This window comes from Anopheles maculipalpis, chromosome 2RL (genome assembly GCF_943734695.1).
Source record: "Anopheles maculipalpis chromosome 2RL, idAnoMacuDA_375_x, whole genome shotgun sequence".
Lineage (NCBI taxonomy): Eukaryota > Metazoa > Arthropoda > Insecta > Diptera > Culicidae > Anopheles > Anopheles maculipalpis.
Window position 1 is genome coordinate 94,905,288 of NC_064871.1, and position 27,947 is coordinate 94,933,234.

The window sequence follows — 27,947 nt, forward strand, 5'->3', positions numbered from 1 at the left end:
CAATAACAAAACGCCATATTTCTCACAAATATTCACTAGGCTTAAAATAAATGTACAAACGTCTACCGAATAATCGTCCTAGGGACGACCGGTGGAACTCGGCACCGAAGAGCTACTACCCGTAGTGTCCTTCTTCGGTCGCAGAATGAAATTAAGGTTGTAGGCGGTGTTTACGGCATAGTACACGTTCGCATTGTTTGGTAGCAGTAGTTCCTTGTCGGGAAGAACCTGCGCTAGCGTGTACCGATCGGGATCTCCCTCCAAACCGAGCTTAAGCATCGCGTTTCGAATCACTTGAGGCGTACGCTCGTTATTTGCTAGCATAATGCTCTTGTACAGCACGATACCATCGAGCTCAACCTGCTCCGTCTCGTACGTCACCTTTATGATGTAGAAATCGGGCGAACTACTCTTGAGCGGAGAGTTTTGCACCAGCTGCCCATTGATGATGGGTGCTTCTAGATCTTTCGAACCGTTTGCGCTTCGGTTCGCAACCGTACCGTTGCCTTGCGATCGATTCGATTGCGGTGTTCGTACACTACCAACACCTCCATTGTGATTCGATCGCTGGCTACCTGATGTTGTAGAGTCCATCGAGAGGGAAGACACACTGCTAGCGGCAGATAAAATCGAAGCATTCGGTGGAGTAGCGTCACGATCGAGCGAGTTGTTGCGTGAACTGTAACTGCAAATAGAAAGAGGATCAATAACGCGTGCCCAAGAATTCTTCGAGAACCTGGGTCCTAAATTACCTTGCGTTTGACGTGCTGTTAATATCACAGTAAAACTGAGAACCTGCTCCGCTGCTTGAGTTTGAAGCTATCGAATCACTCTTCTTGTGTCCCGGAGTTCCTCCACCACCTCCTCCTCCCCCTCCACCCCCGGTGCCCCCTCCTGGGTGTTGAGTTGGAGGCCTTTTAGTCATTTCGGGCGCTGGTTCTAGTGAGCAGCTAAGCGTGTGTGCTGCCCGTTCATCCAACACAAGCAACGAAGCGAACCATCGATCAAACAGCGGATCATCCGGCAAGTGATACGTATTGGCCGCTCCCTGTAGTAGCTTAATTTGAGCTAGCACCTCAAACTCCTTTCGCCGTTTATCGAAATTGATCAGCCCATCCTGTAGTGTGTCCGGAATGGCAGCGTGGATCATGGTCAGATCGGTTAGAAACGTCCCGAGGTACGGTATCGTGCCGTGGCTGATGAGCGTGTTCTGCTTCTGGAACACCTTTTGCAGGTGTCGATCGTTTTCGCCGACTGTGTCCGCAAATTTGGCCGTCCCTTCGCGCATTAGAACTTCCCGCTGTGCCCACGCATTATTGTCCTCGGAGAATATTCGTGCCAGCTCGTTGTAAAGCTCCAGCTAAATTAGGAGAGGAAAAATATGATAAAAAATCAACGAAATGGAGAAAATGTGTTGAGCTTACCTTATCCCTTGGCAACACGGCCCACGTCTTTGATAACCTATACACCGCATTCGACTGCAGGCCAGAAATGATCGCTTTAAGCGACGAGAAATTCTTCAACAATCGCAGCTCCTGCGCAATATCGATCCACGTCGAGATGAGAAGCGCTCGTTCCTGTGGCTTTAACCGTGGCTCGATCAGTATGCTTGAGATTACACGAAACGAAACGGCATTGAACTGGGTAACGGTTGCTAGGACCGAGCTACACTCATGCTTGTCCCGGTTGGACCAGATCGCACCGAGACATTGGTGCGGTATCAGCCGCTTGAACAACTCCATATCCATGCGGGTTAGCTGCTCGGCAAAGTGCTTCACCGGAATGTTGGGGAAGCGGTACGAGTTTAGCAGGTGGGACGGTGGACCGCGGAATGCTGGTGTCAGACAGAGGCCACCGAACTGGTCGGCGAAATCGTGATAATCGTTGGACCATGGCAGCGGTGGTGGTATTCTACTGTACTTATCTAACCTATGTGTAAACCTGGGAAAAAGGGACATTTAGGCAATCAATTTGGGGTGAAAATTCCACGACGGAAATCGAGTTCAACACATACCTATTTAAAGCTTTCATATGTATTTCCGATTTTGGCAAACGCTTTGAGGTGAATGCTAGCAATCGTTGCAAATTATCCGTGTCCCAATCCTCGGGAAACCCATCGAGCCACACGTGAAGAACAGAGACTATAAGGAGAATTGCCAATTAGGTGGAGATTTTTTTTTTGTAGCGAGATAGCTCGCGTGATAGCCATTATTATGATAACGAATGAGCGGTGAATTGGTTCATTCCTTACCTAGAGTTTTCTTGTGCTGGTCCGATAGGGACTCGGGCTGCAGGAGGGCCGGTTCAGCGTGCAGCTTCTCGTACCGGTCCAGCAGCAGCTCCAACACCTTTTCCGGCTGTGCGAAGGTACGGTAGGTGTTCAGAAACACGTTCACGAACGTGCTCTCGAGCTCGCCGTCGTCGGTTGCGAGGGCATCAACCAGCCGGGATAGGGTGGCCGCCTTGACGAACCGTACCCGTACGGTTTCCCACTCCAGGTGCGATATTTCATCGTCGGAATCTTGCTGTTGAGGTGAACGAATGTGATAAAGATGGGCAAATGTAAAAATAATGTCTTTGTTGCTTGTAAATATATTGAAACTGCCATTTTAAAACCGCTTTAATTGGTTAAATTGAGCTTTTGCAGTAATGCTATGCGGATAGTATAACTTTAGGCTTTTTTAAAGTAGCATTCTTGTTTTTCAATTTAATGCATTTATTTTGTTTCTTTGTTATTTATTATTTCTAAACGCTGAAACCATTTTACACAGAGCTTCCAAATAAAGAAAAGAAACTTATTCTAGCATGATCAGCACAATATACCACGTTCAACGACATAGCAGTGACCAGCAAATAAGAAACCAACCGTGACTCATCGAACGAGCTCAATCGTCCGCACCAGTACGGTGAGTACGGTGATAAATATTTTAAAGTAGATTTATTGATTTTTCTACCCAACGTCGAGTCACTACAAACAGACCATAAATGTCCTCTACGAGCTCGAGCAGCTCTGCTAAATTCTAACCCATAACCGGCAAAAGGCAGGTGTGCACCATTCCATTTCCATTCCGTATCAATCCCACAAAGCGGACTGCAGCAATCGTACACTTAAATCAATTTTGTATGCAAATATGGGTTTGACCAATCGATTTTCCTAGTCCAGTGTCGTCTATTGTGTGCAGTGTGATTTTTTTCCAGCTTCTACTGTATTTGCGTGTCGTACAGAAATCATTTCTATTGCACCACAAATCGTCTCACTTGTAATTGCATTGACCAGGCGCGACCTCCACAGCGCTTCCCTGGTTTTCCACGATTAGCCTCATTTTTCGCCCTCGGTTGAAACGTTGAACGAATGTGTCACCCAGCCGCGCTTAGGGCACAATTCATTCATTAACGTCCCGGGAGGGGCGGATTGAATTGAATGAAGCAGAAAAACAAGAGAAGTAGATGTTTGCAAACCATTACAACCCCATTAGGTAACGCACTCATACACACAATGTTTCGATGTTGTTCCGATGTATCGGAAAGCGCCCTAGAGCAAGATAGATGTGTTCAACCAAGTGTCCGCGACCAAGGTGTATTCCGGTTCGGTCCGACAGGGTGCTAACGCTTATGCAATCGAGGTTTCGGGTTAATAAAAGGTTCCCACGTTCTCGATAAAGTGCAACAATGGCAGTTTAGCTCTTTTACCTCAGTGTCCCAGGGGTGTCACCGTCCAGCAAAACGAAGCCAGGGGGGAAACTAATTCGATCTTGTGTTTATATCTTAATTGCGATCGATGTGGGGACACAAACAAGCGCCTGGAGTAAGTTGAAGAGCTAGAATTCGCTAAACGAATCTACAATTACGACTGAAACAACAGCAATTAGCTAATTTCAAACATTTAATTTTACTTCTTTCTTGTTGTAAAAAACCACCACTTAAATGCATTACAATGTCAACCCCCCGACCGGGGAGGTCAATCTTCTAGCGAAAGGTCACTCTTCTAGCCCACATTGAATTAAAAAAGCAATTTAAATTAACGCCAAACCAGCAGCACAGGAGAGCATCGCTGCGTAAAACGTCATTAGCATCCATTAGGAGCATCGTTCGCGGAGAACGTTCCAGGCATCGCCAATCAGTGCCATTGAAATGCTGCCTACCGAACCCTTCCAGACCGAACCATCCAGCACACATCTCACATTACGCTGAGTGCACTCCAATGCGCTTGCACGTCAATCACCATTTGCAAGCAAGATTGGCTTAGCTGGCATTTTTTTTCGGGATGTATTTCTAGGCGGGCAGCAAAATAAGGGCATTCGATTTGGTTTTTTTTTTTATTCATTATACGTTCGGTTCTGTGTGTACAGGGGTTTTCGAACAATATTCCAAGAGTAGAACCAAATTAGGCAAACTACCATTGCCATTACTGCCTTTTTTTTACTTTGTAGTACCCGTAGATGGATAGTAAGTTTTGCATAGAGAGGAAGGCGGTCCGGACGAGATTCGATATGCCGTCCAAGTGTATCCCGAAGAGCTACCTAATCATGCCATGTTTGTACTTGCTATTTTTCTATTTTTTTACCCGTGTAGAAGGGACTGATTATCCAACTACGTTGTATCAGCAAGTCTAGTAAGCCAATCGATTCCCGACGTGACCTAGTAGATTGTTAAGCCAATAAGAAGAAAAATGCCTTGCCGAAACAGTCGAGCAACTATGCTTGGAGATTAGTTTGTACTGTACGCTTTATTTCTAGTTAAAAATTTGAAGATCCTTTGATATTTTCTGACAAACGATTAAGTCGATTTGACTCTTCTAAAAATATCCTTTTTCTTCTGAAGGAGAAATGTTTATCAACTAAAAATTGTTCTCAAAGTTGATGAAGGAATGCTATGCGCTTTGATTCGTCCATGGAGGTCAATAACTCCTCAAGACATTCTTCCAAACCTTGAACATCCTAGGCAAGATAAATATTGGAATATAAAATTTCTAGTCATGGAAATCATCCATGTCTCAACGGTCCACAATCACTCATGTTCTAAACTTTTTCTATCCAAAACGGAGAGGCATATGTCAAACCCCTGCAGTGTGTGCAGCTAATGCAAAAATGGCTCAGATCAATGCAGAGAAAGAAAAATTCTCTACATCATTCATGCAATTCTGGAACAGTGCTTCTGGCAAGATAAAGCACAACAACCCCATTTTCCTTCGCAAGTGTGGGTTGATAGGTTTTCCCAAAAGCAGAAGAACGTCTAGTTTTATGCCAAAAAAAACACACTCACACACACACACACACACACACCCAATGTCTTTATGTCTGGCCGGTGGCCTGATTAGCACGAACTAAAAAAGTGTACATCTACCGCATCGAACCCATTTGCTACGGGTTCTGTCCTATCCTTTGGACGTCTTGTCCTCTCAATTTATGGAAAATAGAAACGAAACTGTTGAAGATTTTCTAGAAAAAAAGAATGAAATAAACTTACGCTGCTGGCACTGGGTGTTGGTCGATGGTACCGGACCTTCTTAAGGTAAACCGTGTAGATGGCGTTCTCCTCACGTTCTTCACCCCACAACCGCCAGGTGGGCTGCTGGAAAGAAGTTGTTGTGTTGGGAAGAGAAAAGGGAGAGAAAAGAGAAAACAAGAAACAATTTCCATTAAATCGGTGTTTTTCGTTGTGATATTTGGATGAGCATCTTGGGAGGAATTTGATACTTTTTAGTAGATGTTCTTTCAGGATGAAAAAGAATTTTTAGAATTTTAAAACCACTTTTCTTAACGCTTATATTCGCTATATTCTAACGGCGTGGCATTGGAGCAATGGGTGAAGATGACTCATCTAACAAAGATGTAATTAAAGACCTTGCAGACAAAATGCTAGGAAGACACAAGTTCAAGATCACAACCTCTTCTTAAATATTGGCGTCAATTAGAGACATCTTTGTCATTCGCTGGAGGGTTTTCGCTCATCTTCCACTGCTGTTAATTGGTGCTAGAAACAATGGAGTACGTGTATCATAAGATCGTAGCAAAAGCGAAGCAGTACAATTCACAGTCCACCTTTTTTTTACGATGTTTTTTGCTGTAAATCAAATCCGTCACAGCACGTGGGCACGCTTTAAATGGCTCACATGGGTCTCCCCGGGTCTTCCATCGGCCAAAGAAAATGAGCTCGTCACTAGTCACGACTTTTTTTAAAGTAGTAAAAATAAAATACCATAAAAGAACAATGAAAACCGAACCGGCTTCTTGAAACCGCCCGGTTCCATCTCACATCGAATTTACGCATTTAAGCTGGCCGGAATGATGATTGCCATGCAGCCATGGTAAAACCCTCATGAATATGCGGACCAGCTTAGACGACACCTTCTGCTTCGGGAGAGGGATTGGGAGGACCCAAGCGTATGTTTTTCCATCGAAATGCGATTTGCGTACGCTGGGGCCGTACTTATGCTTCATTGTTTTGTAGGGCGCTTCTCTCCTGCCGGATGTTCAGCTGCAGCTGAAGCGTGACGGTGCGAAGAAGGGAGGGTTGGGGACCTGTCCAGCCTTCGAACAGGTAATTTCTTCTATAGAATAGCGAAGACATGAGTGCCACACGTGTGTAGCAGAAGGACTGTGGCAGGAAGAATAGGAAAAGTCACGGTTTCCACAGCGTTCGCTTGTCATGCAATGTCATGGAAAATGGCTAACAAAACAATGGATGAAAAAAGTTCTTTATTTTCAAAAGGAACAAAACAAAAGCGAAGGTCAAGGATCAAGCCAATAGAAGCATAATTGGTTCAGGATTGAAAAGAGATGCTTTTCAAATATTGCTTCATGGCTTATTGATATTGCCCTTTGCTTTTTGTGGTTCGTTAGGGTGAAAAATCACTCTACGTGACTCAGAATCGTTTCAGGGAAAATAAACAAAACAGAACGTTTGTGCCTCGAAGCGAAACAATAATTAACTCTTTGTGTCTTGAAACCTCAACACATAAAATTACTCATCAATAATGATCAGCTTTTTAGCTACAATGTAGCCTCTTTGTCGCGTTTCTGTTGCAGTGCGCCTGAATGTATGCAACTACACACATTACATCACGAGCAGAACGTGTCAAGCTGCGCCAAAGTGCATTGAATAGTTCTTCAACCCACGATGCAACAGATATGGCACAATCGGCACTTCCTTCAACAGAGCTATTATACAATTCCCATGATCGTACGCCTATCTGTCTGACTGGATAAACATACAAACAGTCTTCTTACTGGTTGCCCGATAAGCGGGCAAAGACAAAAACGCTCGCCTGTTACAAAGTCTGTCAAAGAGCGTTAAGCAATCCAGCATGCCAAGTCTAATATTAACGGCCCGCTGAACTTCTGAACAACCCTTTTCGGAACGGGCGCACACCCTGCCGCGTGTGAGTCACACAGCGTCAATTGTTACAGGAACAAAGTGATTCGACACCGTCGTAGTCGTCGTCGTCGTCGGCTTTTCAATACACGCAAAGGGGGCAAAAGTTCAAGCCCTGCTGGCTCAATGTAGCTGATTATTTCTAGCTCTCTTCTTTGGGCAGAGATAAAGCGGAACGGTCTTTACGATGTAAACACTGGAAGCCAGATGGGTGTGTGTGAGGACTGGGTAGGGATTATTTATTTTCGTTGCCTTCAAGCAAGTGTTTTATTGTTTGGTGATAAGCGAGCAGTTGGTTAGAGTTATATTCAAGTGAAATCAATTGTTTTGTCTTAATTGTAGAATTTCATAATTTATGGTACCTCAAACTAATGATAATTATCGGTGATTGGGGATCATTATCATGTTTTATCTAGATAGCAATCTTGTTTTGAGCGATTTTTTGTGTGTCATTAGCACAAAAGATGGTGAAGGGGAGCGTTCATCCCCAGTCTTCACATGGGAGAAATGTGTTCAAATTCCATCCGGACCACTCCCCCGTTAGCCATTCTTTGGCCGGTGAGACTAATGCGAGCGAAGATTGTTAAGCCAAGAAGAATTCCTGAATATTTCTAAAAAAGATTCGTTTAAATTTTCGATGTTTGTCAAAGCACTTAAGATAATCTAAAATATAAAATATTTTGTAGTTATCTGCGATCAAAGACTCCGTTAAATTAATTCCTCTTAGAAAACCCCTTAGAATTCCCCTTTTTTATTCATAAGGGACTAAGATAAGGGAATTCATAAGGGACTAAGACATAAGGGACTTTTTATTCATAAGGGACTAAGATAAGGGAATTCCCCTTAGATTAACCAGATTTTACAAAAAAATTGCATACTTTAAGGTACTTTAAAACCCGAAGATAGTAAACAAGTAAGAATGAAGTTCTGTATGGTATATTCTATGTGATTCAAATTTCATCAATGAAGGTTCGAGCTAGAATGATCTGTTGAAAGAAGCACAGCGCAGATACGCCCGCCGTCCGTTTCTGTACATCTTAACCAAATACGCGCCTAACCTCAATTTCTCTTAACCAATCTAGCAGTTAATCGAATTAAGTCTTATCAAGCCTCCGTCGTACCACTCTCCTTGCCCCTTCGCGATCACCATACTCGCCCATTTCCGCATACATTCCCGATCGTGTTGCCATCTGTATTACCTTGACATACCACTTGGTGGTGCGCTGACTCTGACCCTCCTTGCTAGCGGTGGCCAACTTCCTGCTCATCAGTTTGCTGATCGTACCCTTGCACGGACAGAAACAACGCAACGTCCCACCGGCCATCCCTCCCAACCGTTCCTCCTTTCCGCTCGCTCCATTCTCCTTGCAGGCTGAGCGCTGAGGATCAGTCGCCGGTGTTGCCTGTTGCTGACCACCTGTCGCACCTGTACTAGCCCCATCTCCGGTGGCGGTACCCGCGGTGGCATTGTTGCGAATCTGCTGCGTACACTTGTGGGCCAGCAGCTTCGTCTTTTCCGTAAGGCTTTGAAGTGTTTCGTTACTCGGGCAAAACATTGGTCAACCTGTCGGGGCGTTCGGTACACGACATTCGGACTCGATGCTCGATCACGATCACTTAACCCGCACGCACGCCGTTCACCCGGAGCACTAATCGATCGAACACGTGAACACGCACTTTTAACACACTTTAATTGGACTGTTCTCGATGGGCGAACACACACGCCTCGCTCATGGATCACTTCGATTAAAAGTGTTTAAACTGCTGCACGTAACTGCTGCAAAGAGAGATGCGTTAAAGTTGATCGTCTCAATTGATCGCGGGTTGGGTTTTTGGAGCTGAAGATCATTGCGTTTGATTAAGAGAGTTCCAGAAATAGCTCACTCATATACACGTACACTACTCGAATGGTCAGCGTAATTGGACTTAATTTATCCCAATTTTCTAGACGGCAATGATTGAGAAGCTTTTAGCATGTAGGAATAAGTTCCTTCTATCAGAGTTTTTAATTAAATGTCTCGATGCTCCTCGCCACATTCTACTCCTTAAGAGACACGCAATCAATTCACTCGTGCGGACAGATGGACGTCACTTCCCTTTTGCTATCCACAACGCAACCACTCACACGGAACGAAACCTGACCGGGCATTTTCTGCTGGCTATAATAGAATATTCTTCGGAAGCACGTGTTTTCGTACTGGTCGCGTCACTCGCGTCGCCACACAATACACTCAATTGTAGGAAACAGGCAACAACATCGAACCAAACAACAATTCTAGCACACGCTCATCGGAGGGGATGATTGTGTCCCCCACGCGTCCATATGAGGCGCTAATGGGTGCGGACTGTTAGCTCATTTACAGCAGTTGGGTATCGCACCGAATTTGTCCACCTCCGAAAAACGGATGACTCAGAGTTTCAGTGCTCAGGTTCTGTTGGATCGTCGGTCTAATTTTCACGCGACCACAAAGGTGTGGGATAATAATGCTTTACGCGCCTCAAATTAACATTTATCGATCCCGCGCCGGATAAGTGAGCGTCGGAAGAAAAAAAAAAGGGCCACACAAACGAGAAATTCTTATGAGTAATCGACGACACGCGACAACTTACTTTTCGCCGTTACGGAACGAAATGACCAATTTGGATTGCATTGTAGCGACTAATAGGCACTAGAAACTAGAATCACTCACGATCGAAGGGTGGAACTGGAACTGCAGTTGGCGTAAATATTTAACTCAAACCCCGGAAATGGATCGGTCTAAACAGATTGAACACTTAGTAGGACCTAATTAGGAGCACCCCAAGAGAAGAGTTCATTCTCGTTCAGTGTTCAGTTTTGTTTACATTGAAACATTCAACTCGCTTTGCTCTATCACCATCCAACCAAGGGTTTGGGTTGCACTCTGTCAATCCACGGCGATTCGGTTGGACAAGGCAGGTTCAAAGATCTTTGAATGTTTTTAAGAAAAAAAAAGTTAAAATATCCTAAACCGATCATCAAAGTGAAGGGCTATATTTGTAATCAAAACACAAATAAATCTTCTAACACTTCGTGGATGCGAGGTGTTTGTAAGGTAAACAAAAATAAGATTCAGTTCAGATTGAACGTCAAACCCTCAAAAGAAGTCGTTGAAGAATAAATGTTGCATAAACGAAGGCGTTTTATCTCAAGCAATGCCATGCCCTTGGGATGCGATTTTGATCTCGTTTATCTATTTTTAATTCCAATTAATCTTTACATATATTGTTCCGTATCATATAAATTAAATTGTTTACTTTATCACTTTAACACGCTGGCACACTTTGTCGTAATATGTGTTTTTTCTTCCACACACGCCGAGTATCTTTTTTTTATGCACTTCACAAACATAAAACAAGAACAAACAAAATCGGATATTGGCCATCGATGAAAGCACACCAGCCAGCTAGCGAGCACAAAAACATCAACCGAGCAGCGAGCATCCGAGCGCGTCCTAGATTCGTAATTAAATTTTTCAATATCCGCCACGCCAATGGATGTAACAGACAGTTCCTGCCGCCGCTACTGCTACAGTCACCTACTCTTACTCTACGCCCTCTTTGCAACCCCCAGCACGAAATGCCAATATTGTGTGTTTATCTCACTGCACACTGTTTACCGAAACGCACATCCAGCAGTACGAGCAGCTTGTCGGGATGCATGGTGCACGGTCGAACGGCAGCAACACGACTGACAATCTCTGGTACCTAGCCCTGGTCACAACAAACACACTGTTGCCGGTGAGGTCCTTGTATAAGAGGCACAAGTCGTACAACCCTGCCTGCTAGCCTCCAATCGTTGCAGTGTGCTTTGTGCCGGAGCGAACCTGACAGGATTCGCCAGCCACAGTAGAGTGGACACGGGAGTTGGTAGACAAAATCCTGCCAGCACAGAGCCATTTTCTTTGTTAGGAAGGAGACAGCAGCAGTCCTTCCCAAGTGCAGTGGGAAGAGTAATGCGGAACAGTAAACGAGCTGCAATAACATGGCGTTTATGCTACACTCCGGCAAGTTTTGCCAGACAAAGGAGATTTATTGTGTCGGAAGTGAAGGTTTGCCAAAACGACCGACTATGGCAGACTATGTGACTTATAAGAGGGGCTTCCGCGATAGAACTGGCAGAAGAAAAGCTACACCGAGCTTGAAAGTGCCAAAACCGAAATGCAAAACACCAGGAGTTTGTTAGTTTATTTAATGGTGTTTGGTGTATGGGTTGCGTCTGTTTGGTGGTAAAGAAACCTCTGCCAACAGGCTGACCATTCGATGCCATTGCCGACATAATAATTTCTCTGCTTATCTGCTAGCAAGACGGGTAGTCTAGCGTGGAATAGCTTCGGGACTAAATAAACATTATGTTATCCAGACAAGCATGAAGCATGTTGCAGGTCTGTTACAGCATAGAATTTATGTTTAAATATACAGTCAGTTTCCGAGATACGCGAAGAATCTGTTAATAAAAAAATTGTACATTTTAAGCTTGATGTGTCGTTTGATTGTTTTATTATTTAAAAAAAACATTTAGCTAAAAGCCTGCATTTAGCCTAAACCTCCGGGGAGGTCTGGTGGTTGGCAGGACTGGAGTTCAAACCTGATCTTTCCTAGCAGAGATTACAGTGTCTATAAACTTTGAGTCGATCCAATTGAAGATTTATTTGCACATTTGATCCTCGTATCTCACAAAAAGGTTTCTTAATACCTAACATTAAACACAATGTTATTGGCATACGTCCATACGCATTTTCTTTAATGAATCACTTGAATAAAAAGCAACAACACCAATCTTAATCGGCCTTGTTTCCGAAACACAACAAACAACAACTAAAGCGGAATCCATTTTTCCACGTGACTTAACCCAACACAAACATCGCGTAGGCCCAGATTGGGGGGGGGGGGGGAACCTTCGCGGGAGTTAATCAACCGTCAACCGACCCACCAAAGCTTGTGGGAGTAATCTAAGACGACGTTCCAATCAGTAACTATTAGTTGTTGCCAGAATACGCTACCCCGGGATACACGGCAAGGTACTCCCCGGAAGGCATGTGTCATGATTAATAATCTGTGCGTTCCTGCCCGGACGTTCGGCCGGGATCAGTGCGGTGCAGTGGGCGTTGCGTTTTCCCACGTGCCAAAATGCCGCTTATGTCGATATTTTTGGCAACATGGCACACACCGGCCGAGGGGTTCACGACCGGTCGGTTTTCCTTTTCATCCCGGGGAACCGTTGTTGAATCATTGATTCTCGAACGAACGAAGAGTTGATGCGCTCTATATATAGACCCAATCTTCATCCTCTTGCCCATCAAATGGTACGGGTGAGCATCAGGCAGCGGGTGCCGTCTGCCAGTGGATGAAGCAGTAGTGCAGTAATGCCCTCGCATTCTTTGTGGAACAAATCGAATCTGGCGGATGCGGTATGCGAGAATTCCGATTGCATGACGTTGGCAAACGAAATATAGCGGAAGAAACAAATGCTATTTTTCATCCACCAACCTGGGTGACGTTGTTTTTACGGGCAAGGTAGCGCTGGAAACAAACGACTACTTTCCATTGCGGGAAAAAGAAAACTCGGGTATAAACATGTGGCAAGAGTAATTGTACGATGGTGGATCGGCATTTCCAATCGATTCGAAACGAGTTTAGCTGCATAGGAAGCAGCTTGCCCCATGTAGGGAAACACATCTGTGACAATGTTGGATGTTGGGGCTCGTTCCACCGAACAATAGCACTAATAGCTTGGGTGTAAGGAAATGCTTCTTGGTGCTTTTTTGCCGACTCTGGCTACGGGTTGTGTCTTTAAGGGAAACCTCACAATACGGGTGATTCCGATTCCGAGAGAGAAAAATGCAACATATGGGTGGCTCCCGCGGCTATTAGCCCCAAACTCAGCACAAGCCTCCGACAACAACTAAGACACAATTCGGTGAGGTTTTGTTTCCCTTCCATCCGTACCTAAGCCCCCGATACTCCTCCTAGAGCCCTCTAACTCAGCAGCATGTACACGGGAGGTCACGCACGAGTGACAACGTGTGGCGGATGTTCTTTGTTTCACAACTTCACCACTGTAGAACCCTTTTTTTCCCTCCTGTACGTATCTACTGCTAGAGTTATGCTTATCAATCCTCAATTACACTTGAAACCACATGAGGTACGTTGCGAGATAGCATATAAAATAGCTTCACCAAACCACATCAAACTCTACCTCAAACTTTGTGTGACATTCTTCTGCTCGGTATGACATTTCGCAAAGTCCTCCGCCTCGGGAGCGCTCGTTCGAAGGAAACTGGTTTTGTGAGTGTCTTCGTTTTGCTTATGTTTTTCTTTCCGCGGGAGGGTATACTACTGGGGGCTGGAATTTGGATGCTGAGCTAATGAAATTCCCATTCCCGGCTCATATCCGGTTTTGTGATAAGTTCAAACATAAACACCCAAGGAGGTGGCTTTTTTGGGAAGGGGCGAAAGTCCAATCCGTGGATCCGTGGTTTGAACAGGTTTTTGAAGACGATTGCCAAAAAAAGGAGGCATCGTAAAGTTGCATACACTAGCCGTAGATTGTTGGTTTCTCTTTCGATGCTGCTATCAATGTTTTAATGGGATTAATTTATTGGAGTCTGCAAATTTTTCGAAAGAGAGAGGGAGTGTTAATGTAAACAGAACGGGTTTTGGCTTTTTCGAGAGTTAAAAAGCTGTATCGTTCATTTTAAAGCTGGTTTAACCTTCAAAATTCGCAGGCCCAAGCAGGTTTATAAGAGCAGGAATACTTTATTGATTAAACTACTCGTAAAAATCATTGTGACAGCAGTAACATTTTAATTTATTTGCTATAAAGGTGCATTAAATTGCCTCTTCATGTGAAATAATTTACCAGAAGTCTTGAAGAATTGAAGGCTTTAGTGAGCTCCGCTCTTGATGTAGAAGAAATCCTATCAATATTGAATGCTTTTGCAATAAAACATATTTCTTATTTTATCGATATTTATATTAGAAGCAAAATAAAAAGAAGGAATATTCCATCGTCTAGATGCGGGTATTTGTTTCCCACAGAAAGCACTGGCATCTGGCACGGTACTATTTTCAGCCTGCACAAATGCACAAACAATGCTGCACACCCGCAAGCGTAGCAGCGAGCGTCCTTCGGGTGCAGCGTGGTGGAAAATTTGTTTATATTTATCAACAAACGGTCGACTTCAAACTCTACATCATGTACGGGGAACATCAAAACAACGAGAAGCATGATGCAATTGACATAATGTACTGCTGTTGCTGAAGGGTTAGAGGACACGCACGTACACACCGCAGCAGCATCATGGAGAGTTGGCTGGCTGTGTTTTGCAAGGTATTGTAACGAGATGATCAATTTTGCCGTGTAATTGATTGTGCCCTTCGTGATCGTGTGTATGGAGCACTCTTTTAAATGCTCTTGCTCGGGCATGTCAAGGGAACCAATCAGATGGGTCACTTAATTAACCAGATTTAACTTTTATCTAGTCGTTATCATCATGGGCTATTTTTTTACTCAAGAAAACATAAGTATGCGTTAGATATATTACTCAAAAGAAGAGGTTTTCTGTGCCCTCAACCTGTTCAGACATACTCATACAAATAGACAGCTTCTTTCTCGCTAGGAAGCGATCTCAACTCTGCTCCAAATATCTGTAACAAAAGAAATCTCAACTGTACGAAAGGCACATAAAAACCTATCCTTTTCATCGACAACCGGCTCACGTTTCACGAGTTCGCACGTGCCCAACACGATCCCCCTTTTCGAGCAGAACCCTGAGACAAGATTTCGTTCGGCAAAACATCAGCAAAAACGGAAAGAAAAGCACATGCCACTCATCGTTTTGTTGCGGGGACGATAAGGACATAAAACTGGGCCAACAGCGTCCTTTCGTCCCACCGTCAATTCAGGAGCTCGCTTTTGTGAGCTTAATGGAACGGCCAGTGAGTCAGTCAGGACTTTCCCTCAAAAAGGATGCAGTAACGGGGACTATTGTGATGGACAAAAACGGATGGAATCGGTGTTCGGCTCGTCCCGTGTGACATGCTGCCGGAGACAGTTTTCGCAACTTCACTCATTACAGCTGTCAGTCAGTCAGCGCGTCCGGCCGGTGTTGACTGTTTTCAAGAGGTAATTATTAGCAAGCGTGCGTTCCTGTGAGGCATGATAAACGCTAGTTAACCGTGGCCAGAGCAAACAAATACACAGAAGTTTGCTTTCATTAATTATACATCCAAATGGAAGTAAATTAGATTTCGCAATTGGAGGACCGTGTGTGTGTGTGTGTGTCTGTGGGTACCGAATCGAATAATTATTATCATACGTTTGTCGGTTGAATGAATGATGCTGGGTACTAAACGGAGCACGTAAATAAGCGCGTGACTCATAACAGATTGCACTAATTAATTTATTGCTAGCTGCACCAACCGTACGATGTTGCGTACGAACTCTTGATGCGAACACTGCATTGTGATTTTATGCGGACTCTTGTGCCTAAAAGTATGCAAATAGCAATACTAAAGGAATTAGTAGAATAAACTGTAAGCATAGCATGCATCATTTTTTATGAAAATAAAACAAAAACATAATTTGTGTCCCGTATTGGCGCCTAAATGTATGCCAACAGAATTATAAAAGTGTTTGAGCCATATTTATCATGGAAATTTTGTCAATACGAATTTTGTATACTTCATTTTGGCAAAAGGTTTGGAAAGCGTAGCTGGGTGGGAAATAAGTGAAACTCATAATTGATTTGGGAAAATTAAATGTGTGTAAAATCATGAATTTAGTGGCTGAAACTTGACCTAAAAAAAGAGGCAATTTTCCTAACTACGCCAAGTTTCAATAGTAACAATATTGTCGAGAAAGAAAGTATCCGGTTTGAATTGTGTAAAAAAACATTTTTAAATTGTCATTCAAATCAATTCTAATATGATTTTATCAACCAAAATGCCTGCTACACATCACTTTCAAGCTTACTGGAAGCACTTTTACTCGGAATCCTTACAAAACATAACCAACCAATCTGTGATTGAGAGACCTGTTATGCTATTTTTAATGCGAAACCCAACATCATCCCTTAATAGCCCTTGTAATCCTTGTGCGAAGGACGCTCTTTCTCCAGTAATATCCGGCGCTGCCAAAAGCTCACCACAGCGGGTCGATGCAAACCACAGCCACCCGAAATCCCATGCCGTGTTTATTTATAATTGGTAGTTAAGGGCACGCCAAAGAGTTGTCCCACACTGCACACACAGCACAGAAGGGCTGTGAGGACAGGTGGCGAGAATGCAGAGGTGAGCAGAAATTATTTATAGCATAAAATTTGCCTTCAAGCTCGTGGATCGGTCACTCGGAAACCAATCGAAGTCAACGACGGCAGTGGTGTGAAGTGCGCCTTTGAGCGTCATATCTCGGTTGACGCTCAGCTGACGGACGATGCATTGAACCGATGTGGACTGCTTAGCAAATTCGTGCCCCGTAGTAACACGGAAGCGCATCGTCTTTGCTGAGGTTAACCACCGACATTTAACCCTGGTGTTTTACCCATAACAGGCGCCCTTTAAAAAGCCCTCGAACCTGAACGAATGGAAAACGAAAACTGTGAAATTGCGTCTTTTGAAGAAAATCATCCTCAGCAAGGCATACACACACACACAAAAACACCCGGTAATGGGATTTTAATGATAATTGGAAGAGAAAACTGCCACCATGCGGCAGGCAGTACAAGAGACGCCCACCGATGGCGGGTACTTTATTTTTTTCCGTTAGCTAGGGTTGAGACTTTGATTTCATTTCATGCTTTCTTGACACTTATTGCCTCACGCCGATACCACCAACACCACCACCTAAACCTAAGCTTTCCTTTTCACTTGTCACGTGGCTTCCCTGATCGTGCGTTTGATTATGTTTGTGGCCTTATTTGGTTTTGCTGCCTTTTTTTTGTGTACGTCGTCGAGTAGTTTCCGCATTTTCCGCATTTCATACGTGCGTCGCCCATGCTGTTGGGGAGGTTGACACAGACAACACTTCCTCACAACATACACCACACATGTGATTCTGGCGCTTCCGTACGGCTATCTGGTGTAAAAATAAGTCCTATTTAGGGACTTTGCTAGCTCGCACGAGTCGATGTTTCAAACACACGTTCGCGTGTTTCACGCCAGCAAGCGCAAGAGAGCGCACAGCAGTCGGGCTCGTTCTCGCGTCTGTCACGCGGTCGCCTAGCAACGGAAAGCGAGACACGAGGGATACAAGGCGTTGTTATCACGGGCCATCGCCGCGAATCTTCGTACCACTGCGTATCGCGGACTTGGAGGACCGGGAGGGATTTATATAATTACACCCTTCTATCGCATCGAAGGAAAAGGTTAGATTTTGCAGAAATGTTTTGATTTTCCCTTTCCTACTTCGCAGTTTATTCTATGCTTCAGGGCTTTGGTTTTTGCTTCGCAACCAAAAAGGTAGTAGAAAGACAAGCATCGAATCATCATAACATGCCATTTTGCGCTATCTCAATTGTCCGTAATCGCTGCGTCCATCGAGAGGAAGTGTGGCTGTTGGGTTGAGAGTATTATTTAATCTCGGCAGCATGCAAACAACATTCCCCCGTATCCGTATCCGACTGTGTTCGTCTCTCTGCCTCGTACTGCATACTTTCACCGGTGTGGAAAATTTGCCTCTTGCTTTTTTTTGTTTTCACACCGAGCAGAGAGAGAGAGAGAGAGAGAGAGAGAGAGAGAGAGAGAACCTACACTTAACGGTGGAAAGGTAATATTTAGCGAATATTTTACACTCGTATCACATAATGTATAATTATTTAATTCACTGCTTCCACTTCCACTTCTTTGCTGTGTGTCTCCATGAGGGCCACAGCAATATTTCTCACGTTTTCACATGTCACTTTAAAACATATATTCAAAGCAAAGCATCACAATAAAGGTTGGGTACATAAATCGAACACCCTAATGATCACAAGTTTGCCATGTCTCGAAGTATAAACAATACACTTTAGCACACACAACAACACACATTTATCACCACAACACAAATCGGGAAATTCGCTGCGAATTATTATTATCCTCATTCTTGCACAAACCTTTACGAACGAACGTCAAGCACCGAATGCCGATCCGAACTGTCTCGCGGACGACAAGCTTCTGCGCGGTTGTGTTCAGTGTTGTGTAGCGTACAACCCCCGGTCGTTAGGGATCGTTGATACAACTTTGTTGGGGTTTTTTTTGTTATGCCTCCATGCCGGTATGAGTTCTATGTGTTTCATTTTTGTTCTTCTTGGTTCCGGAGATTCTAAGCTGGTTCATTTATAATAATTTATTGTTTTATAATCTGTTTGTTAGTAATAATAATGTGTTTTTGAATGCAGAACAATCAGTATGAAAGAGAAATACTTTTATACTACACATAAGCGTTTCTCATTGTTTTTGTTCAATTACTAATATTTATTTTTGAGGTTTTTTTATAGTTTGACATATTTTGTACAGTTTTATGCCAATAAAAATACAAATAATTAGTAAAACCTTTTTTAAATATTTTAAATACAGAAGCAATTTGATTAGCTACTTTGCTTGGCGCCATCTATTGGGCAGTAGCGTATCCTGCCTGCTCACTATAGTGAAAAGAGAGATTTTGTTGCTTGGTATCGTGAGACAGGCGATGAAATGGTGAACCACTGCGTGTTCACCCATCTCAAAATCTCACTACTCGCTATAGTAAGAAGCATCTGCTCACTATAGTGAGAAGTAGAGCGGTTCACATACCAAGGTGAGAAAGCGCTAATAGACTCTCCCGTGAGCAAAACCCTATTTCTCACCTCAGTGAGAAGGGAGAGTTGGTTGCCTGGAAGGTTGTCATAAAAGTTTGACCACTTTTTTCTGTTCTTAGTTTCGTGTTTTGCTTTAAAATAATTTATTCAAATATAGTTTTAATTGCCTACACGTTAAAGAAGCTATACAAACAAAATGACAAAAATTTTCGTATGTAAGTTCGCTTCCCGACTACTTTATTTAATAATTGAATCATTTTAAAAGAACCCGGTGGTTAAAAAATCATTGAATATGCTAAATATTATTAACCTTTTTACATGGTATCTCTTTTAAGGCGTATTTTACTGTCAATCTCACGAGAATCAAGTGCAATTCCGTATCTAATTTATATTTAATGATGCTCGCAATCGGACAAACTTGACAGACGGAAGCCGAAAATTACTATCTATCCGTATGACATCACGATCTGCTCCCCGCATCCTCACTCCTAACGCCCCGGTACCGGAGGGGTTAATCTACTGATTTTTATATTGTTTTCCAGTGCACTCACGTGGAACGGACACCCAACCCGCCGCTACTCCCGGAAATGCCGCGGAAGTAGTCAGCCATGTGAAGGTGAGAAATAGAGAAACTCTACCGCAATCAGGTCGGTCAGCCAGCAGCGGCAGAAGCGAATCCTGCCACCCAAATCAGATCAGAATTTGTGAAATCTGACCACAGACCAGCGCCATGTGGGTTGTTTACCGGGCAGTAATAACAATCAACTCTATTGTTTTTTTTTTATATGAAAACACAGAAAAAAATGTTTGTAGCCACTCTATGCTGGTAACAAACATCACAACATCGTTGGTACATCGTAGTCGCAGTACACTTGTCGTTAGACGTTTATTTGAAACCCTCCTTTCCCTGGTTCGCTCCGTTTATGCTTGACGATGCAGTGACGTCACGGTTAGCTGGGTTTTAATGAAAGAGCTGTGTGTAACTGTACAGCGCCAATGGGTGCAGCACAACCCGAAGGTGCAGCAACACAGCAACGGCAACAACTACCAAGCCGGTACGCTAGATAGAGAAGGGAGAAGAGAACAAAAACTAGCGTGCCCTTTGTCAATGAACCCTTGGTTTCTGTCCTCGCTGGGATGATGAATGCTGGGGGAAGACAATTTTCTTCCGCTCGAATGGTTCTACAAAATTGCATGCTGCAAGAGCGCAAAATGCAAGCCAAGGCTTAATGTTGTTATGCTCCCGAAGATAACTAGAATGTTTTGAGATTGCATTTTTGCATGAGAAATAGGGAAAAAGACTCACGCGTTTCGTTCCTGTAGTGTTGTTGATTTCTGGTAGTTGTGATACCCGTCAACAGATGGCGATACTACGAATGTTTCTCATCACAAAGAGGATTTAGAGCATTATATTATCTAGTTAAAGAAGTCTATTTAATTCACCATCTAGTTTAAAAAATTGTTTACTAAATGTGTTAAAAAAATATTTAGTGAAAAATACGACTCAACACAACTAACGAATCCAATTCGACATAATCCTATCTGACCTTCAACTGTCACGTAATGTATCTTTTACAGTCAGTTGAAAATTACATTAGCTACAAAATGTGTCCTGCCCACCCTACCCCTATCCAATTCACCCCTCAAGCCTTCTGCTCCATCCCGTCACAAAACATTGCGTACAATTAGCCGGGGGGCGTCTGATGAAATTACCCAAAACGGCACACACACACACACCCAACCATAATCGAACGTAGGCCGAATGTTGAATCATTTCATCATCCTCTTCGTATCGTACCTCTGGTAATCCTCCCTCCCCTTACCAGTGGCATATCCGGGGGTCCAATTTTGGGTTTTGCTCGCCAAAAAGGCACACACAGCAGTGTGAAAACGCATCTCGCCGGGTGTGGAAAATTTGTGACCCAATTTGATGCTCTCCCGGCGTTCCGCCGGGAACTCACGAGCGCCGATAGTGTGTATCGGTAGTTTCTGAACGAATGTTATTGTTTTTTAAGGTTGCTTGTTTGTGGCTCTCTGGAGCACAAGGGTACGAACGAGACTGGCACGACTGGATGTAATTAGAACGCTCCAGCTGTTTCAACAATTACTCATCGATCGTACATCGCACGGGATGTTGGAGATGTATGCTGGACGGGTTGGGAAGCTGAACAAAACGGTTTACAAGGTGTTAGGGGAGGTTCAACGGTGCTATCGATTGTACAATTTAGTGCTGACTATTGGGTAAGAGGCACACACACACACAAACACCTAATAAAAACTCCTACTGTCCACACAAATAATTAGCTGCTAAAGTGGATCGTATCAGAATAAACACAAATTGTGGTGCTTTGAAAATAAGCTCTTATCTTGAAAGCGGAAATCGAAGAGGATTTAACGCGTGTGATAATAAAATACCAAAAATTGGTTAAAGAAAGGGCTTGTTTGGGAAGATATGAAGATGAATCATAGGAAAAGGAAATAATCTAAAGCACATTTTAATCCCACAAGAATGAAGCCTCTCGGCCATTGACTTCCCTGTATTGGGAACTGTTTTCCGCACTCCAGCCAAAACACCTCAAGAAAAAGAAAGCACACACAACAAATCAGCACTATCTAAACTTATCTAATCAAAAGTATTTTGCAATTCGCTGGCCTACGCATTTCTTGGAGTCGCTAATGGACGCACCGCACCGGTACGATCATATCATCTCCATACATCACACGCACGCACAACAATTGTTTTGCTATGGAATGAATTCGTTAAAATGAATTCATTCACTAATTTTAGCAGCACCAGCAGCAGTGACGTTTCAGCAAGGGAATCCAGGTGGTCGGAGTCGAGCGTTGCTAGTAAGACACTCGGTAGCTTGGTAGACTCCGACATGAACATGAGCACTTCATCAATCATTCTCCGATCTCTAGTCCAGACGTCCAAGTACTATGTGCGTAAAGGAGAACAAGTTCTGTACAGGGCGCAGATGGGCTCGATATAGGCCGAGCTAGTGCATGCGGTTAAGATAACAAACCCAGGCAAAAGGTCCCAGTTCCAGACTATCCGCGTACCTTGGCCGAGACAGGGCAACATGATGGATGGATGGACGGTGATGTGCAGAGCGCGCCGACCTTCTAATGCGTGTGTGCCACCAGGTAGTGTTTTTATCGTGAACCGGCCCGCACGATAGCAACGAAAGATATCTAAGAACATTATAAAATCAGGTGACGTTCGGTTCGACGGCGACTAGTATCATTCTAGCGGTGTAACGATGAGAGGTAAGGCGCACGTGCAGCAGCCAAAGCTCACCCGGTTAGAATTTGAACGATCCTCTCTATCTTCGCAGGATCAACAGCTATGTGGGTTGCCATCTTGGTGTTGGTGAGTGTTCTCGCACAGCAGAGCAGCGCCGAAGCAGTTTGCCGTCCAAGTGGCAGATATCTAACCGCTAACCCACGGGACTGCCGCTCGTACTACTACTGCTTCGAGGGCAAATCGTACGACGGAATCTGTTCACCAGGCCACCGGTTCGACGAGCGGCGCCAATCATGTCTACAGTCGACGGTAAACGAGTGCTCGTCGTGCCCATCATCCGGAACCATCAACATGCCCCATCCAACGTCCTGCCAGAAGTTTGTCTTCTGCTTCCTGGGTGTTGCCAGCGAACGCGAATGTCCGGCAGGGTTGCTGTTCAACAAGCAGCTTGGCCAGTGTGATGTGAGCGCTAATGTGGTTTGCTGATAAACACGACTTTAAAGTCTGATAAACAAAGCAAAAAAAAAAAAGAACAGGCACCAATCCCGCTGATACGAGAAATGCGAAAATAGACAACAGTTCCAAGGTACGGTTGCGATACAGATGGTCGATACTCTAGCAGAGAGCATAATCCAAATGGGATCAGTGGCCAACATCCCGAGGCAAATGTGACATTCCTGCCGTAACAATTCTTAGTGGCTTTTCCGTTGGTTTTTGGTGGTGACAAACATGGTGGTGGCGATGTTTAGTGACGCTTTTGGGTGCGAATAAAATGTTAGCGATTAAACTTCACGCAACCCGGGTACGTGTTGAAGCCGTACGTACGTAGAGTTTCTCCTTCCCAAAACCGGATGTGGTCCACCAAATGCGTGCACGCACGAATCCGAACTTTCCCTACCAAACCAACACGCCAGCCCAGTTTCACCGCGGACCGGATCCGGCGGGGGCTTTGGATGTGTTTAGGGTGCATTACTTTTTGATGTTTCCCTCTTTGACTCACTCTCTCTTTCCCTCTAAGTTTATTTACTTTTGCTCCATTTACGCATCTCGTTGTAGCTCCTCGTCATTATTTTACCACCATATCTGTCCACCTTGGTCCTCACATTCCGCTGTGATAAGCGGTTGCGACTGATTGGGAGCTTAAAGAATTCACACTACTCACCACACATAAGTTTCATGGTCAGTGTAGTGTTGGGCACCAAATTATCGTGCTCGAAAGTCCGGACCCGGCTGGTCGAGGCACCGACGGATTTGTTTAATTACAATTTTTACCGGGCAAGGTTGCTCGGTGGTACCCATTGGCCCATTGTAACGACGCATCCCGGTTGCGATGCGGTGTGGAATTTGGTTTTTGGAAAGTTTATTGGAACCTGTTTTCTGGGTCTGCTGTGTGATGATGCGGCCTTCACATACGATGGGTCTTCCATGTTTGTTGTGATGTGAGAAATTCCATTTTTCTTGAGGACTTTTCCTACCTCGTCGATGCCGACTCATAAGCCCATTAATTATGTTGTGGCTTTACAGTGAGTAGGGTTGAAGTTTTGTTAAACTTCAAACGATTTGATAATGAGCTAAAAATGCGTAATTAAAAATTGAAAGGTACACCATAACACCATTTGCATGATGAAACACTTTCCCCAAACGGGGGTAGTTTTTTTTTGGGAAAGCATTTAAATTGCACGAAAACAGTATCAACACATTCATCGAACGATGTTTGATAAACGGCATGAGAAATTCGCTAAAAAACACTTTCACTTGTACGAACGAATAGATGAAGTCCGCAGTACAATTGCGAGCATGGCGCGTAGTTATGCTCATAACTAAGCGGTTGTTTCGACAATTTCGTCTCTCGATTCCAATCATGCTGACCATTTCTTCGTCGATCGGCCACCGTACCTGTATGTAGGTGCAGGTGGAGCTTGCTGTTGGAGCAATCGTAAGCATTCCAAGGCCATAATCGGGCCCTCCTTCGTACTCAGGCCTAGGTAGCTCTGGTTGGCATTAGAAAGTGAAACGAAACGCTAACGTACATGAGATGTGGATTAATTCAACACAGTAATGAGAGCTATCTTACGGTTGGGGCTACATCCAGAGTGTTTGAAATTATATTTTACACGATCAGAATTGGAGACACGATCGCTTAACGATCGAAGCGCGAATCGAATTCTCAAAAACTCTCTCGATGAAGGCGAACAAGTACACAGCCCCAGTGTCGTGTGTCACCTGATTGAACCTTTCGTTTTCATTTACAGCAAGACAGGACCGCCTACAATTGTTGACATTTTGCAATCATTTTTATACAGCTTTTTTTTCCTGCCGCTGATTCATTCATCGTGAAAAATGGGGCTTGGGACCACAGCATTTCATTCCGTGTAAAAAATGCAGCAGTTTTGTAAGGTTGACATTCCCACACACAAGCACACAAGCACACCCCTTGAAAGACGATGAACCCACGGGGTACAAATCGTTTCATCAGATCAGGGCGTTTCTTTACTATGGAAATATCACTTGTCCGATACGGGTGCGCGCGTATGTTTGTGAGGCTTTTAAACAGCGCTAAAGCAGTTACAAAGCTGGTGAATGGATTTTATATGCAGAAAACCAATCTAAACTCTTCTTCAGTGTTCCGAAACACACACACACAGAATAGACGCTGCAACCGTTGTGTTCGGCACCGAAGGCTCTCCTCACCTTGACTTTCTTTACGCTTCACCAGCGTTGGTCAGTGGTAGCGTTTTTTTTGCCTGCCTTGCGTTCGCTTCCCGATGTAGGTCATCATGTGGTCGAATGCAATCACGGTGGGGCGCACACCTTCTACTGCCGCGGTTCAGCTGCGTGTGGAATGCGGTAGCCTCTGCCAAACAGCTCAACAATCGCTAACGCTAAACTTCTCGCTTTCGGTGTTCCGAAACTGAAGATACGCACGTACCACCGCACCAAAGCCCTCTCCGTAGTAAGGGTGAGAAGGTACCACATGCAACCGCGAACCCTGGAATACCGAGGTGTCCGACAAAAAGCTGGTCAATGGGGTGCTCTCTCCTCTTCGGGGTGCCAAGTTGTTAAAGGTGGACGCCAAAATGATTGCAGAAATTCTGGTAAATGTGGTATTTGAAGGGAAACTGCTTTGAAGAAAGTTGCCGATCTTACAATGTTGTTGATGGGGAGTTCTGACATTGAGTTAGTTATTAGATGTTGATCGATTGTACCTTGGGACCTCTACCTAGCTCTTGCTACCCAGAAAGGTTGTAAAATAAGCCAAACTACCATGAACTATCGTTTTGTGACTAAAATTGTCACAAGAAGAAGATCAGCATAATTTACAATTTACAATCGCGATTTCCTCAACTCTCTACACTATAAATCACAACAAAACACTTCAGATCGGTCATGCAGACCGTGGGAAGAAAGGTACACGGTTTTGGGGATCTCTCATGCAGTTCCAAAAATGCAGAAGATCTTCTCACCTAGTGGAACAATATTGTTTTTGGCCCGAATTGTTGTCATCTTCTTTTACCCACGAACCCTCTCCATACCAGAGAGGGTCGGTTTTCCTTTAAAGAAAGATCATTTTTTCAAACCGCAACATTTTCATCTTTCATTTCACGTGCAGCCGCATCTGGGGCGTCCCTATCTGTGGGAGACGGTAGACATTTGGGCCGGTTTCCAAAAAATAGGCAACCCCTAACCGTTGGCCCGGTTTTACTGCTCGGTTAGGCTTTCATCTGTCTGGTCAAGCTATCCAAAAGATGGGGCGAGGGAAGATGCTACAAAGAGCCGATCTCGTTTCGATCGGGCATCGTAAAATGCTAAATCTTTTGCACTTACACACACACACAAAGACACAACCATTTTGCCCCCAAAAAAACGCATCCCACAGCGGTGAACACAATCGGAAAGGTTGTGACCATCGCGGAAAAGGTTCACACGGAGTGTCGAAAGGTGCAATGACCCTTAGGGAGGTGTGTGTGACTGTGACACGTTTTGTGTTAGCTAAGAAGCTAACAGTTTCTAGTTTGAAAAATTCTTCTTCCACAAAATCATCAACTGGGTTCGGTGCCGTGACGGGTAAATTGCTTCTGTTGGTTGCGGTGGTTAGGTGTCATTTTCAAATTCTAACCTTTCGGAACTAACAGCTAACGATGAGAGTTTCATTGTGTCTGGGTACTAAAATGAGGTTTGCTAAGAAATTGTTTCCCTTCCGATGTTTATTTATGTTTTTTGAGCAGTAGTTTCTTTTGTTGCCAGATTAGCTTGAATTGCTGCTATTTAACTCATTTTTATATTTTTTCCTAACATGAAAGTTTCGCAATATCGATCGTCTGATCTTTCGAGATAATTATAATAGAACATTTAATGACAGCTCAAGAAAAGGCTTGTACATTCGTAAAATGATGATGTAAAAAGTTGTATTGATACATAACAGAGTTCATCCAGCTGTTTGTTCGTGTGATTACACGACTCGATCTCGATTAAGACACTGTATTGCTCCTCAGTGTGGTCCATGTTGGACTAGAAATTCGTGGTACTTCGCCTGGCTCACATAAAATCCACCCAGCCCAAATCCACCTGGAATGCTGGAGACCTCCCCCCGAACTGCTTCTTCGAGGGCCTCGAGTGGAAGCGACCCCGCTTTAGAAATCTTCAGAATCTTTTGAGAATCTTGAGAATATTCAGGTTGATATGTAAATGTAAGGGACACCCCCCAACACACAATTTCACCCCCCTGTCAGGATAGGAGCTCCCTGGTGAATTTAAGGGTGCGCGGAGTAGACGTATAAGTTGTTTTGTATAAAGAACCTCCAAAAAGAGGCCAAGTATTGCTTCGAAGTAAGGACCTCGTAGTGAGAGTTCCGTGTTAGCAGGAGTAGCTTAAGAGGCCATGGACCTACGTGTAAGGGCGCCATTAAAGACAAGGCTTAAAGACTTAAGACAATACTTAAGACTTGATCTTGAGAGTCCCAATTGCACCATGCAAAAACTTTATTATTTGCATGATTCAACAACCATTGCATCTAGGGGCAAAGGATCAAAGGACTTGATCCGTCATCCCAACTTCCATTCTACTTGGGGCCTCCAAGAGGCTTAATCCGCCACTGAATAGAAGATCGTCATATTCCTTTAGGTTCCTCTAATCCCTTTGTGATTATGTATCGAAAATTTAACTTTATTTGTGAACGTTTTGAACAGCGTATGTCGCGTCTTGTGTTTTTAAATTTTATCCGTCATGTGCGTCCTCAATTTAAATTACTTAATTCTAAAAATTCTTATCTCCTTATGCCACGCCTTTTCCTGTTCCCAGTTCAAAAGTTTGATTAAATTGAAGAACATTCTAGAAACAAAAAGGAAAACAAAAAATCATACCAAACTGTCCGCATCGCCGCCAGTGCCGCCTGCCACCGTCCCGTTGCTCATTGTATCCGATCGGCTCGACGGCACGGTACGCCGGAACGGTAATCCATACTCCGGCCCAGAACGAAGACCTGCTTGTGCCGTGAATCGTTCGTGCGGCCTTCGTTGCTGTTAAAAGG

The 27,947-nt window shown here is 44.0% G+C and overlaps 3 protein-coding genes across 5 annotated transcripts in view; 2 read left to right on the plus strand and 1 right to left on the minus strand.

Annotated features, from left to right (window-relative positions):
* The window catches only part of LOC126568338 (protein draper), a 305,035-nt gene that overhangs the window by 228,911 nt on the left and 48,177 nt on the right, over positions 1–27,947 (plus strand). The gene's annotated exons all lie outside the window — the stretch shown is intronic.
* On the minus strand, positions 35–27,897 carry LOC126567890 (ral guanine nucleotide dissociation stimulator-like 1). Of its 3 annotated transcripts, none has more exons than XM_050224236.1 (7): positions 27,781–27,897; positions 5,467–5,568; positions 2,252–2,525; positions 2,015–2,141; positions 1,425–1,941; positions 753–1,360; positions 35–685 (listed from the first exon to the last, which is right to left on the minus strand). In XM_050224236.1, the coding sequence occupies exons 1-7, from the start codon at positions 27,829–27,831 to the stop codon at positions 79–81; spliced, it is 2,286 nt and encodes a 761-aa protein (XP_050080193.1). In that variant the 5' UTR covers positions 27,832–27,897; the 3' UTR covers positions 35–78. The 3 variants fall into 3 exon arrangements, with proteins under 3 accessions (XP_050080193.1, XP_050080191.1, XP_050080192.1); XM_050224234.1 differs by lacking the exon at positions 27,781–27,897 and adding an exon at positions 8,574–8,962 and having other exon boundaries at positions 5,467–5,571; XM_050224235.1 differs by lacking the exon at positions 27,781–27,897 and adding an exon at positions 8,574–8,767.
* LOC126568589 (probable endochitinase) lies at positions 22,515–22,905 on the plus strand. The gene has a single exon (XM_050225088.1). It carries the CDS (start codon positions 22,522–22,524, stop codon positions 22,903–22,905), a length of 384 nt encoding a protein of 127 aa, XP_050081045.1. The 5' UTR covers positions 22,515–22,521.

Excerpts from the sequence above, each read along its gene's own strand:
- LOC126567890 (XM_050224234.1), bottom strand. The coding sequence starts at position 8,930 with ATGTTTTGCCCGAGTAACGAAACACTTCAAAGCCTTACGGAAAAGACG. Across the intron at positions 2,142-2,251 it reads CCAGCACAAGAAAACTCTAG|TCTCTGTTCTTCACGTGTGG; the intron begins GTAAGGAATGAA and ends TTCTCCTTATAG. Across the intron at positions 1,361-1,424 it reads CCGTGTTGCCAAGGGATAAG|CTGGAGCTTTACAACGAGCT; the intron begins GTAAGCTCAACA and ends CTCCTAATTTAG.
- LOC126568589 (XM_050225088.1), top strand. The coding sequence starts at position 22,522 with ATGTGGGTTGCCATCTTGGTGTTGGTGAGTGTTCTCGCACAGCAGAGC.